This window comes from Patagioenas fasciata, chromosome 2, assembly GCF_037038585.1.
Source record: "Patagioenas fasciata isolate bPatFas1 chromosome 2, bPatFas1.hap1, whole genome shotgun sequence".
NCBI lineage: Eukaryota > Metazoa > Chordata > Aves > Columbiformes > Columbidae > Patagioenas > Patagioenas fasciata.
In genome coordinates, this window is record NC_092521.1 from 168,303,363 (window position 1) to 168,321,096 (window position 17,734).

General features: G+C 53.6%; 1 protein-coding gene across 2 annotated transcripts in view; it reads right to left on the reverse strand.

The window, feature by feature from the left end:
• Positions 1–863: 863 nt before the first annotated feature.
• CCDC12 (coiled-coil domain containing 12) overlaps positions 864–17,734 on the reverse strand; it is a 50,455-nt gene continuing 33,584 nt past the window's right edge. For both annotated transcript variants that reach the window (XM_065831467.2, XM_071805440.1), the window contains exons 3-7: positions 7,074–7,153; positions 3,541–3,602; positions 3,423–3,457; positions 2,097–2,173; positions 864–1,631 (exon numbers count right to left, since the gene is read on the reverse strand). In XM_065831467.2, coding sequence (XP_065687539.1) covers positions 1,552–1,631; positions 2,097–2,173; positions 3,423–3,457; positions 3,541–3,602; positions 7,074–7,153 — 334 coding nt within the window. In that variant the 3' untranslated portion in view covers positions 864–1,551. The remainder of the gene's footprint in view (positions 1,632–2,096; positions 2,174–3,422; positions 3,458–3,540; positions 3,603–7,073; positions 7,154–17,734) is intronic.

Genomic DNA, 17,734 nt, shown 5'->3' on the forward strand with positions numbered 1-17,734 from the left:
CTCCCCAGGGCAGAGCAGAGGGGCAGGAGAACCTCTCTGACCCCAACAGGGCTCTCACAGGTGGAAAACCCCACAAGTGTCCTCAGCACAGAGCGGTGGGCACTGAGGGACAAACATCCGTCAGTCTGTCTGTAGCATGGCTGAGCAGGGACCTGGTCCAGCCGGTGACAATCTGAGATGGCACGAGGCCAGGAACACCATCCCCCTCCAAGGCAACCTCAGCTCTTTCCAACAGGTTTCAATAAAAGCTGGATACACACATTAACAGGAACAGCTGTTTTTACCACAGGTGTTCTGTGATCACCGCTGTCACAGCCGTACGCACATTTTACCTCAGGATTAAATTTTTGGTTGCTGAGGGTGGTGAGAGCCTGGCCCAGGTGCCCAGAGAGGTGGTGGATGAACCATCCCTGGAGACATCCCAGGCCAGGCTGGACGGGCTCTGAGCAACCTGAGCTGGTGAAGATGTCCCTGTCATGGCAGGGGGGGCACTGGGGGGCTGGGAAGGTCCCTCCAACACAAACCGATTCTAAACCCACTTTTGGACCAAACACAGAGGATTCAGGAGCCCGCGCCACCAGGCCTGGCCAAGATCCTGCAAGATCTCCAAGAGGAGGAACAAAGGGAAAATCCAGGGTGGTCCCACCCGCTCACCTCCCCCTGTGGCATCAGCCCCAGGAGCTGTGCTCAACCTGCTGCAGCTACAGCTTGGCCCCCTCAAATTTACACAAACTGCAGCCTTTTGTTCCCTGTTCTGGGAAAGGAAGGGGACAGGGACCAGCAAACAGGTCTGGAGTCCCCGCAGACAAAAGGGAGATGAAATCAGCTGCCTCCGCCCAGCCCTCCGCAGAAAAAGTGACAACTTCTTCCACCGCGGGATGGTTTTATTATGAAAAGATTTGTTAACAACAAACTTTATCAATTATAAAACACACAGAGGAGCAGTACACGCTGCACAGCCTGGAGGGTCGGGACAACTTCAGGGAACAGAGCAAACCCCACGTTAACCTCAGCTGGGCCACGGATGTTCCCAAATACTCACAGCCAGCTCTCCAGAGCGAGAAACGTCGCTGTTCCCCACGTGGCAGCTACACCAGCAATTCTGCAGGAAGGAGCAGCGTGAAAAAGGGATCTCAGTGCATGGACAGGAGCGTCAGACCCCTGGGAAATGGTGGTGCCTCTCCAAGGGCTGCTCTTGGCTGTCTGGGCATCTTCTTGCTCACCCGTCAACTGAGAGCGGAGTTAAGACTGAATTTACCTCCTGTTGCACCGCCCCTTTCACCGTCCTTGCTCCAAGTCCTGCCAGCCGAGGTTCGAGGTGATGTGGGTGTTTGTCCTGCTCCCACCAGCCCCACACGGTCCCCAAAAGCCACCTATGAATGTTCCCCAACAGAGGAACGGTCAGAGGGAGGAGAGCACAGCTCCTTGGATCTGTTCCTCTCTGTCAGGCTGGGTGGGATTTGTGGGCTCCCGGCAAAGCGTTGGGGAGCAGCGTGTCCCAACGAGGTGCTTCCACCCGGAGTAACGGGATGGGGGGCGGGATGGATCCGTTCAGTCGGAGTCGCTTCCCTCCTGCTTTGCTGACGCGACGGCGGACGCCAGCTCCTCGTCCTGCCCCTTCAACCGCTCTCCTGCGAGAGAGAAAAGCAGCGGCTTAGAGACATTGGGGAACCAACATGGCAGAGAACCCCAAACCATCCCAAACCAGGGGCCCTTCTGGGGACAGACTTGAGCAGGGCCTGTTGTGACAGGACAAGGGGTGATGGTTTAAACTAAAGGAGGGAGATTCAGGCCGGACATGAGGAAGGAATTGTTGGCCTGAGGGTGGTGAGAGCCTGGCCCAGGTACCCAGAGAGGTGGTGGATGAACCATCCCTGGAGACATCCCAGGCCAGGCTGGACGGGCTCTGAGCAACCTGAGCTGGTGAAGATGTCCCTGCCATGGCAGGGAGGTTGGACTAGATGAGCTTTGGATGTCCCTTCAACCCAAACTATTCTATGATTCCACCAGTCCCTGGCCCAACAGTGAGGCCCCGAGCTCCCAGTAAGGATCGCATAATCCCTCTGGAACAAGTGGTGAATGGCACCGTGACGCACGTATCAGCTCAGCAATGGCTCTCTGCGTCCTCTTCTCCAGCTTCTCCAGTTTCTTGGCTACATCTCGCTTCAGATCCCTGGGGAGGAGAGTGACAAGGTCAGAACAAACCCTCGCCCCAAGCAGGGACCACGTCACACCCTTCCTTGTGTGAGAGAAACTCCTTCTCTCCTATAAACACCACAGAGCAGATTGTGTGTCCCCCCCACAACAGCTCATGGTCCAAGCCAGTGTCCAGAGCATCCCTTGTCACTGAGGCCACCGTGGTGACAAACACCCCAAAGGGAGCAGCGGAGTCACTGGATGTAAGCAGGAAAAGGGAAGACACCATGTCTTGCGTCTTCCTCAACAGCAGGGCTGGGTTTCCCATTCCTAGCACTTTTAACCCAACCTGGAGGTGACAGGAAACCCACCGGTGACACTGATAGCCCTTTCACAGAATCACAGAATCCCAGAGTGTCAGGGGTTGAAGGGCCCTGGAGAGCTCATCCAGTGCAATCCCCCCCCGGAGCAGGAACACCCAGCTGAGGTTCCACAGGAAGGGGTCCAGGCGGGTTTGAATGTCTGCAGAGAAGGAGACTCCACAACCTCCCTGGGCAGCCTGGGCCAGGCTCTGACACCCTCACCCCCAACAAGTTGCTTCTCCTCTTGCAGTGGAACCTCCTGCGTTCCAGTGTGCACCCATTGCCCCTTGTCCTGTCACTGGGTGTCACCCAGAAGAGCCTGGCTCCATCCTCCTGACACTGCCCCTTTCCATATTGATCCCCAGGAATGAGTCCCCCCTCAGTCTCCTCTTCTCCAGCTCCAGAGCCCCAGCTCCCTCAGCCTTTCCTCACACGGGAGATGCTCCACTCCCTCCAGCATCTTGGTGGCTGCGCTGGACTCTCTCCAGCAGTTCCCTGTCCTTCTGGAGCTGAGGGGCCACAACTGGACACAATATTCCAGGGGTGGTCTCCCCAGGGCAGAGCAGAGGGGCAGGAGAACCTCTCTGACCTACTGACCACCCCCTTCTAACCCACCCCAGGTCCCATTGGCTTCCTGGCCACAAGGGCCCAGTGCTGGCTCATGCTCACCCTGCTGTCCCCAGGACCCCCAGCTCCCTTTCCCTACACTGCTCTCTAACAGCTCATTCCCCAACTCACACTGGAACCTGGGGTTGTTCCTGCCCACATTCCAGACTCTACACTTGCCCTTGTTCTATTTCATTACATTTTCCCTCGCCCAACTCTCCAGCCTGTCCAGGTCTCTGGATGGCAGCACAGCTTCCAGTGTCACCACTGCTCCCAGCAGAGAGTCCTCTCTTTCCCAGGAGATCTGTGGGCACTCACCAGTCCGGCTTCCTGGGCGCCAGGTTGGCCAGGTCCTGTGGGGAAATAGGAGACACCCAGGTGAGGTTCAAGGCCGGAGGCGCAGGGATCACGGCGGAGCGGCTCTGAAGATACGTACCACCTCGTCGATGATGGGCTCCGGCTTGGCGGCCTCCAGCTGGTCCTTCACCTTGTCTTCCACTAGATGGGGGAACAGGACCAGCATCAGTGCAAGACAGCGAGGGGACGACACAGGGAAACCCACCCGAGCGCTGGGCTCGGTTCTCAAAAGCTTTTATAAAAGCCTATTTGAACATCTTCACCTTAAACTACACACAAGTACACGGGGGTAGGAATGTCCCTCCACCACCCAAACCCTTTCAGAGACTCCTAAAAATCACCTGAAAATGAATTTAACACCACAAACAGCAGCAACATTCTGCTGGGTCCAAGTCCTCTTTTCGCAAGACCTGCAGCTCAACGGGTGTTTCCACTGGAATTTGACTCATCAGGTCTCATTTACGAGGCCACTGCCGGAGATATCTCGGAGAAATCAAGCTCCAGCCCAGAGCTGACGTAAAGGCTGCAGATTTGGGGGATAATGGGCAAAGCACAGGTGGAAAACCAGCTTTTCATCCTTCAACCCGGGTGTGTGAGCAAGGAGGGGGTGTGGGCACCAGGGAGAACATCCCCGAGGGGTGAATCCTGCTCCCAAATATGCCCAAGGCACATTTAATGTGAGTCCTGGCTCCTCCATCCCCAGCACAAGGTCCCCAAGGACACGGGGAACCACAGGGCACTGTGGCTCCCAATGAAGGGCTGGCAGCGAGCGCCAATTTTGCTGGAAACGGTCAAAAATCACTGTTCTTGACTCCAAACCACTCACCAGGGAAGAGTCGGGGGGAGTTTGACACTGTTACAAAGGATAAAGGAAAGCGCAGCGTCAGCGTTCCTACCGAGGTCTCCGCCGGGCTCCCCAAGGCAGCCCTTTTATTGAGGGCGTTTTTAAAGAGATCTATTCCAGGAAGACTCCAATATTTCAAGATCAAGGAAACTTCGACCCTTCGCTTCCTTCTCAAGAGCTGCGGGGAGGTTCAGCGCGAGGAAATAACAGACCAGACGCCCTGGACGCATGACTAATGTTTGTTTAAAGGTAACTCAAACAACAAAACCAGCCTGAATCTGCTTGAGAATCCTCCAGACAGAGCTCGGCTCTCCCGAGTATCAGCGCTTGGGTTTGGGGCTGGACTCGGGGTGCTCAGACGCACACCCCGGTTGTGCAACGCAGGGTGTGAAGGGCCCACGGGCGAGAGAGGATGATGAAGCAATGGAAGCCGCGAGCGTCACGTTCACCCTGCAACAGCGGGAGAGCCCCAGTGTGCCCAGTACGGCTGCTGGGACGCACCAGCACCCTATGGGGCTGTGGATGCTCATCTCCTACCTCCCACCCTCACGCTGCTGCCAAAATATGGGGTATTTCAAAGAGAAAGAGCTGATTTGAAACGACACAGTATCACAGTATGTTTGGGATTGGAAGGGACCTGGGAAGCTCATCCAGTGCAATCCCCCCGGAGCAGGAACACCCAGCTGAGGTTCCACAGGAAGGGGTCCAGGCGGGTTTGAATGTCTGCACAGAAGGAGACTCCACAGCCTCCCTGGGCAGCCTGGGCCAGGCTCTGACACCCTCACCCCCAACAAGTTGCTTCTCCTCTTGCAGTGGAACCTCCTGTGTTCCAGTTTGCACCCATTGCCCCTTGTCCTGTCACTGGGTGTCACCCAGAAGAGCCTGGCTCCATCCTCATGGCACTCACCTTTTATCTACTTATAGACATTAATAAGGTCCCCCCTTAGTCTCCTCTTCTCCAAACTAAAGAGACCCAGCTCTCTCAGCCTTTCTTCATCAGGGAGATGCTCCACTCCCTTCAGCATCTTTGTTGCCCTGTGACTATTCTCGTTGGGGATATGTCAAAGGCTAAAGAGGATTTATAAGAGGGTTACTAAAATGTGATAACTCGTTAAAGCGTTTTTTGTGCAATTGTGACATGTTGGCATCGTGAAATATTATATACTGCTTTGGAAAGAAGGGAATGGAGCTGGTGAGGGGCTGGAGCACAAGTGTGATGGGAGCGGCTGAGGGACCTGGGGGGTTCAGCTGGAGAACAGGAGCTGAGGGGAGACAGGGACACAAAGAAACGGCCTCAAGTTGCGCCAGGGGAGGTTGAGGTTGGATCTGGGAACAATTTCTTCCCCAAAGGGCTGTGGGGCATTGGAACAGGCTGCCCAGGGCAGTGCTGGAGTCACCATCCCTGGAGGGTCGGACAGACGGACATGAGGTTCTCAGGACATGGGGCAGTGCCGGGGGTGGGTTATGGTTGGACTTGATGATTTGAGGGTCTTTTCCAACCAAAAGGACTCTGTGATTCTAGGAAACTGGGTCCACCTTTTTGAAACACGCTGTGCATCCCAGTGGCTTTTCCACCTTGGGTTGTGGCGAGCAGGAACACAGAGGTTTCCAAGCTACCTGAATTTTGGAAAGGAAAGGGATAACCCATCCCTTTTGCAGCACGCTGGCTTGGTGCAGGTTCCCACACTGTTCTCATTTGTCCTCACAGCCACAAGTGCTGCCTCATTCTCTCCAGCACACCCTGGGGAGGGAATGGGACATGGAATGGGATGTGGAATGGGATGTGGAATGGGATGGGGAGGGAATGGGATGTGGAATGGGATGTGGAATGGGATGTGCTGGTGGAGAGCAGCTCATCGCAGCACCCAGTGAACCCTGCAAAGAGATCTGGGGGCGGATCTGCTGGAAAGCAGCTTTGCAGAAAAGGAGCTGGGAGTTGTGGTCAACACAGGGTGACCATGAGTCACCAATGTGTCCTTGTGGCCAAGAGGCCAATGGGACCTGGGGGACATGAGGAAGAGTGTGAGCAGCAGGCTGAGGGAGGTGATCGTCCCCCTCTGCTCTGCCCTGGTGGGGCCACATCTGGAGTTACTGTGTCCAGTTCTGGGCTTCCCAGTTGAAGAAGGACAAGGAACTAATGGAGAGAGTCCAGAGCAGGGACACAAAGATGCTGAGGGCTCTGGAGCATCTTTGTGATGAGGAGACTGAGAGAGCTGGGGCTGTTGAGCTGGAGAAGAGAAGCTGAGGGGGATGTGATCAATGATCAGTATCTCAGGGTGGGTGTCAGAGGATGGAGCAGACTGTTCAGTGGTGCCCAACGCCAGGGTGAGGGGCAATGGGCACAGACTGAAACACAGGAGGCTCCATCTCAACATGAGCAGAAACTTCTCTGCTGGGAGGTGCCAGAGCCTGTTCCAGGCTGCCCAGAGCGGGTGTGGAGTCTCCTTCTCTGGGACATTCAAACCCGCCTGGACCCACCTGTGTGATCTGCTCTGTGACCCCATGTGATCTGTTCTGTGACCCTGTGTGATCTGCTCTGTGACCCTGCATGATCAGCTCTGTGACCCTGCATGAGCAGGTGGGCTGGGGGATCTACAGGGGTCCCTTCAACCCCAACCATCTGTGATTCTTTGGTCTGCCTTGCCTTGCACACCTCCAGAACAGAACAAAGCAGCAGAGTCCTCATCACAAGCACCAGCACCACCGTTGGCAACGCTTCTGCTTTCACACCCCGTTGTTTTACCTCCCACACTCCCCCTCGCACCCACCTGAGACCGGCTTGGCCTTGGGCATCTTCCTCTTCTTCAGCTCTTCATCTTCGGGCTCATAGTTTCGCAGTTTAAGCTCCCTGTGGAGGAAAGAACACAGAGTGGTGAGACACATCCATGTGTTCACGTTAGCGAGACGCACGTCTGCATCAGCAATCGGAAAAGTCAGAGAACATGGGGTCAACCAGGAGCTTGGCAGGATAGAGGTGATGTCTTGGCAAGCCTTCATAGAATAGTTTGGGTTGGAGGGACCTTCCCAGCCCCCCAGTGCCACCCCTGCCATGACAGGGACATCTGCACCAGCTCAGGTTGCTCAGAGCCCGTCCAGCCTGGCCTGGGATGTCTCCAGGGATGGTTCATCCACCACCTCTCTGGGTACCTGGGCCAGGCTCTCACCAACCTTGCAAAGCTCTGAACTTCAGTTCTGCTCCCTTTTAGGTCTCAACCCAGGAACAGACTTTGGATGGAAACACCAGACAAGATCCACAATCACAAAAACATGATCCCAGAAATGTAAATGGGAAGGACAGGGGGAAAGAATGGTATTCAGGGTAAAAGGTGGTTACCCAGAGATGCTTCTGGCAGTGCTCCAAACAGAGGTGCAGCTCAGCAGCTGTGTGGTGCAAATAATTGGAGGAAATTCAGGTTTCTGAGCAAATAAATGGGCGGCGGCGCTGGCGGTGACAGGGACGGTGACACCCAGACAACACCCAGACAACACCCATCCCGTCACCTCCTTCCAGCAGAGCTCAGGATCCATCAGGCAGCCCTCTCCCGATACTCACATGCTAATCCTCCCCCTTTCCAAGGCTCTTTTTACACCTCTCCTGAATAACCCTGGCCTCAAAGGGACAACCATCAGATAACTTCAATCCTGGCCACCCCCAGGCTGATTCCTCACCCAGCTCAAACCCTGAAAGCTCCAGGCAGAGGCATTTCCAAAACTCAGACCCCATCCCACCTCCAGCCACTCACACATCCCTACGACGCACTCCACAGATCCATACACCATTAGCACAAGGGGCAAATCAAGTAGATTAAACTCATTTAACGCTCGTCGATGGGTTTAATCGGTTTAAATAGAAGCTGAGGCGTTCGCTGCCTGGTGATGTTGCTGTCAGCAAAGCTTTCGGAGGAGGAGGAGGAGGAGGAGGGAGAGCCCTGCGAACACAGGAGAGGGCAGGAAAATCCAATGGGTGAAAGATGCTCCCTGGGGCTACTGCCCTGCAGATGGAGAAGCAAGGGAGATACAGCCCGTCCCAGGGGGTTACAGCAAAGAGAAGTAAAAGAACAGGTGAAGAAGCACCCAGGAGAGGTGAGAAGGGGAAGGTCAGTGGTCGGATGGCCACGTTTATCTGGGGAGCACAAATCCCCACCTGGGAGGTGCCTGGAGCACAGCGGGAAGGTTTTTATCCTCCCCACGCCATCCCCTCTTCGGCACCACAGCAGCTGCCACCAAGGTGGTGGGAGCTCGTAGGCAGAGCTCAGCAAGACCTGACTCAGCTAAACGCGCCCAGCAGGCTGGAAAGCAGAGCCCAGGTGGATTAAAGAGACTTCGCAGGCGTTCCTTGTGTCATCAAACCCAGGTCCCCCGAGCCCTTAGATCAGCGCAATGCTGTGAAACACGAACAACGTCCCCAGCGCTGGGACAAAGATGCTTAAAAGAAACACGGGAGGGATGAGCCTGTGGCTGCAACACCTCCCCCAGGACATGAGCAGCTTCTGCCGATGAAAACAAGTTGGTGTGTGTGGTTTTATGAGTATTTTTATGCCCTGGGAGGAGAGATTTGTTGAATTCACCTGTGCTGGTCACCCCAGAAAGGCCGTTCTTTTCAGGAAGGCTGATCTTGGAGAAACACACGTAATTTTGGTACAGGAGGAGATGCCATCTCCAGGCACACAAAATTCACCGTTATTCCGGGATTTTACAAACAATCTCCACCGAGCAGGATTTTGTTCCTAACCTGGGAGGCCGGGGGAGGAAAAGGAGCAACTAATTCATCCAGGAGGTACCAAGACACGCTGGCAGGACGGGATTTATCCAACGAAGTAACATCCAATATCTCCCAGGCTTTCTGGTCTCCTCACCTGACGTTTAGGATTTACCTGCAGCTGGAAGGGAACCCAACGCAGACTCCTTAGGGTCAGATCACCTAAAATAAGAGAGCGCCGAGCTAAACAAGCTGTTTCTTTCCATCCAGCAAGATGTTACCATTACCCCTCGACGAGCGAGGTTTTAAAATCATCATTTTGCACGTGCGATGGGAGCCGCTGCCTGCAGAACGCACAAGGAATTGGGGTTTAAATCGCTCCCCAATGCTCTTCCTACCCAGAGAAGCCCCGTCTGGGCTTGCAAATAAAAACCTCGCGGTGGTTGCTGGAGGTTTATCCGCAAGGTTAAAAATATAAAACCACAGGGCACAACCTGGCGGGTTCTGCTGCAAACGGGGCAGCCAGCACATGGGGGCAAAGAGAACACGATCCCGCAGCGCCTGACACCGGCGCTTTCAGATCCTTATTAAACCCATGCACAGAGAACAAACAAAAATCAATGCGTTTAATTAACTGTGAGGGTGAGAGCAGCTCTTGCACCTGCCTCTGGTAATTCTCGGTGCTCGGGGATTCTGCCACCACAAATCCCAGCAGTTCCACGCTCCCTGGTAGTAGAAGACTTGTCTCCTTCTTCTGTGCTCAAATATTTCTGTAAAGACAGAGAGATGAGCAGCAGAGCGCTGCTACCGCAAGTAATTCTGAGTCCGGTGTCCAGCGCTGGGTCCCCAGCCAGGACACACATGGAGCTGCTGAGAGGGGCCAGAGGAGCCCCAGGAATGACCCGAGGCTGGAACAGCTCTGCTGGGGACAGGTGAGAGAGCTGGGGGGTTCAGCTGGAGAAGAGAAGCTCCGGGGAGACCTTAGTGTGGCCTTTCTGTGCTTAAAAGGGGCTGAGAAGAAAGATGGGACAGAGTTTTGAGCAGGGCCTGTTGTGATAGGACAAGGGTGATGGTTTAAACTAAAGAGGGGAGATTTAAGATATAAGGAAGAAATTGTTGGCCCTGAGGGTGGTGAGAGCCTGGCCCAGGTACCCAGAGAGGTGGTGGATGAACCATCCCTGGAGACATCCCAGGCCAGGCTGGACGGGCTCTGAGCAACCTGAGCTGGTGAAGATGTCCCTGTCATGGCAGGGGTGGGATCTCAGTGATCTTTAAGGTCCCTTCAACCCAAACTATTCTGTGATTCTAACTCACGGGCAGGCAAGGGTTAAGAGCATATTCATTTAAAAGAAGTTACTGGTCTTCCACAGAAGTGGGTTAAGCAGAGTTCAGGTGCCGGTGGCTCCTCTGGAGCTGCATTCCAGAGGCAGCCGGCTGCACCTCACAAGCGATGGATTATCAGACTTGCCACAAAAACAACCAAAGAGAAAAGCAGAGGTAACAAGAGGCCGAAGGGGCGCGGAGGAGCCAGCTCAGGCAGCGCAGCATCAGCATCTCCTTATAAATGATGGATGTGCACAACCCAGAAGTTCTCTTGCTCCTTGAGCACCTCGTGCAGTGTTTCCCAGTCCTTTTCAGCCCAAACCCACCGGGATCGCTTGGGATGGAGGCGGCTCCGGCTTCACAAGCAGCACTGGGTACCGATCTGTGCTGGAAGCACCCGGTACTGCATGAGGATTTGGGTGGCGGCAGCAATTACAGACATAAGCACCGAATAGACCCTCCTAAAAGCCTTTTGGGGTGGTAGGTTCCCCATTTTGAGTCAGGGATGCCTCAAAATCCGCTTTCCACTGGGGGAAAATCCCCTTTCGTGGCCGGGGAAGGAGAAACATCAGCTCTGCTCGGAGGCAGGCGGGTTGGGAACGGCACGGCACGCGGGGAATGCGCAGAATGCAGAGTTATCTCGATGCAAAACAGGACACTCGGAGCTGTCGGCAAGGTTGGAGTTGTGCTTTATTCCTCCAGCCCCCAGGGCTTCGTGGAGCAAAAACTGTTCCTTCAGTAGCTGAACGGGTCTTTCTGAGCCTTGTGGTGGAGCAACCACATCCTGGTGTCCTTGTGTCTGGAGAATGGGGAATGGATTTGACAAGAAACCCCATAAAAGTGACCTCTTTAGATGTCACAGCGTCCCTGCTCCTGTAGTCACTGTCACCAAACGGTGTAATAAGTTGGACCCTCTGTTCTCTAGGAGCATTTAAACTCATTTCTACTCTCAGGGATTAAAAAAATCAAATATAGGAAGTTCAGCCTTCTGTGGCAATTGCTTCTCAAAACCACTACTTTCTAATCTGAATTAATGGCAAATATATCCCCATATTTCCTGAGTAAAAAGCAATGACAGGACCTCAAATATATGGATATGTCAATAAAAGATATTGCTTTTTTAAACGACAACCGTTTGCTTAGATTTAATATGAGAATGGAAATAGATTTTGCAGTCCAAGATAGTTAAATGGGTTACGAGGAATCATTGTCTTTCATATGCACTCAGCTTTTTCTTTGTGTTAATTATATACATACTGGCAAGGCTATGGTAAAGACAGGAAATAAAGGAATTGCTATTTTACTACACACTATTCTACCTGAAAAAAAGGTCAACAATATTTTAGTAAACCATTTGTGTCACTACATACATGTTATTACTGTACATATTTTACGTTTCACATAGTACCTTAGGGAACTCACTGACCATAACAAAGCACATTGGAGCTGCACCGACTGCTTCATGAGCACCATCCTACTTCTACCTCCCCAAGAACAAGGCTAAAGGGCAAGGAAAGCTGGGGAGGACATCTCCATAGAGTTTTCTTAGTGTTTCTGGAGGTGGAAAAGCAAAGAGACCTCGGCAGGAGGAGGCAGGAGGTCAGCGGTGTTTGCAGAGCCTGATGAGGATCAGAGGGCGTTTCTTCACCTCTCCACGTCCTTCAAGCTTCACGTCGCTCCACTTAAATGTCTCTCGTGCTCGGCGGCGTCGGCTCGAGGCGCTTGATGGAGCTGGAAAAATAATCACACAAAAAGACGCTTCCTCTGCTGCATTGCCAGAACAAAGTGGTTTCAAACACCCAGATCCCAGACGGTGATTTTCGAAGAGCATCGGTAGAGCTTCTCCGTTCTTTGGAAGCAGTTTAAGGAAGTTTCCAAGCCTATCTCGGCCATTTCAGACCATTTCCTTGTCAAAGCCCTGCAGAAATACCAGAATTATTCGCTGCCCTTTGACCTTCCAAATCCCCTGTTTTTCAGAGCCTTCTGTTTTTGCAATAGCCACCCCAACTTCTTCGAAACCAAATGTCCTGGGGCAACCACTTCCACGTTGTGCTTTCAAGAGGAACCAGCGCAAGAATTGCACTTTATTTCTCCACATCTCCAAAAATTCTCCATCTGCGGAGGTCCTGTGAAGGCACTACTCAAATGTGTAAAGAAATTACTGCTACACAAGATACGAGGGAGGTCACAAATCCTCAAAAGGGTGGTGGTTTGGTGGAACCTCCTCTGCTCCATCACGTTCTCCGTGAGGGCAACAAGGTTTGGAGGCAGCCGGACAACCAAGCAGGAGATTCCAGCATCAATCCAGGAGGTTTTGGGCCCGAATTGGAAGGAAAAGATGCTGGGCTCTGGCGAAGTGACTGAACAAGGACACCGGGGTACCTGTGGGGCCATGCGGTGACGATGTCCCCTGGGGCAGCACTCAGATGCTCTTCAGCGGCAGCAAACGCGTGTCCTCAAAGTGCCTCTTCCCTTTTCTGTTTCCAATCGCAAACCACACAAAAGAGAAACAATTTTCAAGCTTTTGCTACAGGTCCCCTCATTTATTTTGCAAAGGAAAATGCACCGTACAGTGAGTTTAACCAACTGACGACCTTCCTCTTCTTCCTTCGGATTCTGAACCAGATTAAGAGCATCTGGGCAGTGATTTCAGGCTTGGACTCTTGTCCCCTCTTTGCTCCCCTGGGTCAATCCCCACCGGCTCGCTGCACTTCTCAGGGTGCTGGGTGATCACCCACAGGTGCTGAGGGAACCCTCACCCTGCCAAAGCACCACAAGATTTGCTCTACAACACCCACCAATTCTGGTACAGACTTCATTCCACAACCTCCTGGTTGTGCACTGCACTTTCCTTTCCTGTCCCCTTGCAGAGAGCTCTGACATCTGGGAGCATCACCTGCTGCTCCAGCTTCCCTGGAGGATTCTCTACAGCGAGGTCCACACATCTCCACATCTCCAAGTTGCCTCATTGTGCAAAGCGACCTTTCCAGCAACCAACACGATCTGCAGCTGCTCTGACGTAGGAACCAAGAAATTAATCTTCCCACTTTTGCGGTGTTGTTCAACAGCAGCTGAACGTGAGCCAGCGTGTGCCCAGGTGGCCAAGAGGCCACCAGCATCCCGGCTGGGACCAGCACTGGTGTGGCCAGCGGGACTGGAGAAGTGATTGTGCCACTGAGGAGGCCAAACCTTGAATCCTGGGATCAGTTTTGGGCCCCTCATGCCAAGAAAGGCCTTGAGGTGCTGGAGCAAGTGGAGAGAAGGGAATGGAGCTGGTGAAGGAGCTGGAGCACAAGTGTGATGGGAGCGGCTGAGGGACCTGGGGGGTTCAGCTGGAGAACAGGAGCTGAGGGGAGACAGGGACACAAAGAAACGGCCTCAAGTTGCACCAGGGGAGGTTGAGGTTGGATCTGGGAACAATTTCTTCCCCAAAGGGCTGTGGGGCATTGGAACAGGCTGCCCAGGGCAGTGCTGGAGTCACCATCCCTGGAGGGCTGGACAGACGGACAGGAGGTTCTCAGGACATGGGGCAGGGACAGGGCTGGGTTATGGTTGGACTCCATGATCTTGAGGGGCTGTTCCAACCACAATGGTTCTATGATTCCATGACTCACATCACATACCAGGTTAGTCAAGGTTCTCCTCACACCCCCTCTCGCAGCAGGACAGGGATGTCTGTAACGCAGAGGTCCGGCGCTGTTGTTTGATCAAGAGGGCGAAGTTGTCGTCACCATTCCTGGATTCCTCGCCCAAGGCAGAAAAGCAACGAGCAACAAGCAGAGGCAGAGACCCACCAGCACCCATCCTGCGAGGAGCAGCCTCTGGGGCAGCTCCTGCTCAAACAGCCGAGCGAGTCGGAGCACGTCCTCCCCACGAGCAGCTGCCAAAGGCACTCGACGAATGCCAAAAACCGCCCCGATTAACACCGTGAGCCCCCAAAACTTGCCGAGGCAGCTGGTTTCTCAGGACGTGCTGCTTCTGGGAGCAGAGATGGGGAGAGACGTATCCCCGGGTGTTACAGGAGAGCTGCAGGAGATGGTCTTCAAAGGCCAGCAGGTTCCACCAGGCCGTCCTACCTCCCACGTCGCTTTACCAGGCACCTGAGCGCTTTCCAAGAAGATACGAGCAACTTCACCATCAGTAAATACAACCGGGATGAAACCCACACTCGATCTGCAGTGTGGGACCCAGGCAGTGATGTGCAAACCCCGACCTTACGCTCCTCCACGTGCTGGTGAAAGAAAATGCTTTGCCCATAGTTTCTCCAGCTTCTTCAGCTGGTGGTGGGTCAGAAACCACCTGCCACCTTTAGCCTCAAGCCAAAAAGAGGCCCTGAAGGTACCTGGGTAGCATGTGGATGGCCACAGGACCTCAAAATCTTCTTAGGTAGCCTCAAAGCAGGGCCAAGCAGGACTTTGCTGCAGCTCTGCGCTTCAAGAACCAGGTTCAGATCCGCTGTCTCAGCACAAGGTGTGTGAACAAAGCTCCAGGAAAGCTCAGGGTGACGTGCAGCCTTGACCCCCCACACCGCACCAAGAGCTCTCCCACCGGTCAGATGGGTTGGATGATGGTCAGAGCGGGTCACACAGAGGTCTCAGCACCCAAAAATCCACACCCAAAATGCCGCAGTTTGGTTACAGCTGGAAAGACAGGTCACTGGGTACCCATTGAACACATCAACAGGAGGATACAGCTGGGCTTTGGAACACCTGGAGCTCCATGGGGCCTTCCCTGTGAAAGCAGATCTTCTCCCAGGTGTCTCCTCCAGCATGAGATGGGGACAGCACCAACCAGAGGGGTCAGTTTTGAGCCCCTCATGCCAAGAAAGGCCTTGAGGTGCTGGAGCGAGTTGAGAGAAGGGAACGGAGCTGGTGAGGGGCTGGAGCACAAGTGTGATGGGAGCGGCTGAGGGACCTGGGGGGTTCAGCTGGAGAACAGGAGCTGAGGGGAGACAGGGACACAAAGAAACGGCCTCAAGTTGCGCCAGGGGAGGTTGAGGTTGGATCTGGGAACAATTTCTTCCCCAAAGGGCTGTGGGGCATTGGAACAGGCTGCCCAGGGCAGTGCTGGAGTCACCATCCCTGGAGGGTTGGACAGACGGACATGAGGTTCTCAGGACAGGGGGCATTGCTGAGGTGGGTTGTGGTTGGACTCCATGATCTTGAGGGGCTTTTCCAACCAAAACAATTCTATGATTCTACGATTCCAATTCACCCACCTCAGCTCCTGTTCCTCCTCCAGCACCCAGCAAAAGGTGCGATGTTACAGCCTTGCCCCTGCCAACCCCCAGCGGAGGGGACACACTTGGTGTGTCACACAGAATCCTGGAGTGTCAGGGGTTGAAGGGCCCTGGAGAGCTCACCCAGTGCAATCCCCCCGGAGCAGGAACACCCAGCTGAGGTTCCACAGGAAGGGGTCCAGGCGGGTTTGAATGTCTGCAGAGAAGGAGACTCCACAACCTCCCTGGGCAGCCTGGGCCAGGCTCTGACACCCTCACCCCCAACAAGTTGCTTCTCCTCTTGCAGTGGAACCTCCTGTGTTCCAGTTTGCACCCATTGCCCCTTGTCCTGTCACTGGTTGTCAATGTCAGCGTCCCCTGGAGACGTGGGGTCCATCCACGCAGACACCGATCAAACACATCTGGTGCCATGTCGCGCAGTGGTCGCCGTCGCTCCAGCCCCGGCTGCCCTGCCCAGCTCCAGCCAACGCCGAGCAGACTCTTTGCCTCTGCGTGGTTTTGTGCAGAGATTACAAACTACGAAGCGGTTTTGCCCGGCCCCGTGACAACATTCTCCATTTCCCAACCCGCCTCCCCCGGTTCCTCCCCAAAATTCATCTCTGCACGGCACGGAACTGCAATTTTAAAGGATGACTAAGTGTCAAAACACCGGCAGCTGATTAACAGCAGCTCGCTGAAGTTTCACTTCTAGTTCAGTCAAAGCTTTTTATTCCCCCCTTCCCTCTTCAAGCCCTACCTTAGATTTTTATTTACACTTTTAACATCCTTGATGAGTTCTGCTTGCAGAACTGCAGCCCAAATTTAAACCTCGACACCTCTCTGGCTGCCTTTGGGGTGGCAAAGCCAGGCTCAAGCCAGGCCTGGCTTTAAGCAGCACCTTACAGATCCCCAAGTCCTAACATAGACTGTTTTTCCCCCCAGGAACCAGGCGGAAAGGCCAAAGTCCATCCACACCCTGTTCCTTGCAAAGGCTGCACCAGGAGGTGTTTCCTGGGTAGTGGACTAAGCCTAAGTGGTTACAAATAGAAATGAAACCATATAAGCCGAGCTCTTTGCAATTACAGCCCTAAACTCCCCTGGGAGCTCAGATCACAGCTGAAATGGCTGTGAGTGTCTCGGGGTTTTCACAGAGGGCTTCGCCAGCGCTTGTTTCTGCTGCGGGAGCTTGAGAAACAACAAGGAACCAAAAATTGAGAGAAAATATATCAAAAATTGAAAGGGGGGTGGGGAGATTTGAGTCGCTCAGAAATAAAACCAACAGGAAGCCGCCACCAAGCGTGTCGACACATAGGCAGCAAGAAGTTGTTAGTAAAGGCAGCACACGGTGCTTCTATAGAATATTTAGGATGTTCTGGGGCAGGAGGTTCAGCTGCAGGGCTGGAGGAGCTGTGGGGGCTTTTTGGGGCCGTTGTTGCACCTAAAACCTGCGTTGAGCCACGGGATTATTCATTGAAGCACCAGATTTCCCCTCCTCGCGTTGTGCTCGTGGTGGTTTTCAGCTTGAGAAAGCAGCACAGCCACCGAGACACTTGTTGTGGGGGAGGTTTGCATGGAAGGGTTTCAATCACCAGGAGCCTTCGTTAACCAAATTGAGGGTAAATTGTATCAGTTCACCTTTTGGCACCTTTAGTGCCCAGCAGTTCCCTTTGGAAAGGGTGGAGAAAGCTCAGCTACGCTGTTGGGAAATCGAAATCTAAACCAAAATGGAGTTATCAGCTCATCACCCCTTCACATCTTGTTAAAAACACATCAAAAAACACACAGCGAAAAACACACAGCAACAAACATCGAACAAGTAAAGCGAAAGGTAAGAATCATCTCAGGCAAATTTGGGATTCAAACGCTGCCCGCAGAGCGGATCGTGGTTTAATTTGCCTTGCAAAGTCACGTTCGGATGCCGATAAAACACGCTGTGTCTGCATAGACAAAGAGCTACAGAATCCTGCAGGAAAATCCATCCGGAAAGCAAAATTTTGCCCCAAAAGTTGCTTCCCCAAAGGAATCACCGGGTATCTCAGGAGCCTGTGCCCACGTTTGCGAGGAGTTTTATGCATCATTGGATCTTGCAGGGGACGGGGGTTCCTACTCAACACCTTTGCTCTTGACATAGAAACCTCGGTGAAGTTTCAGGGGCATCACCCACAGGTAAGGAAAAGGGGTTTTTTGCT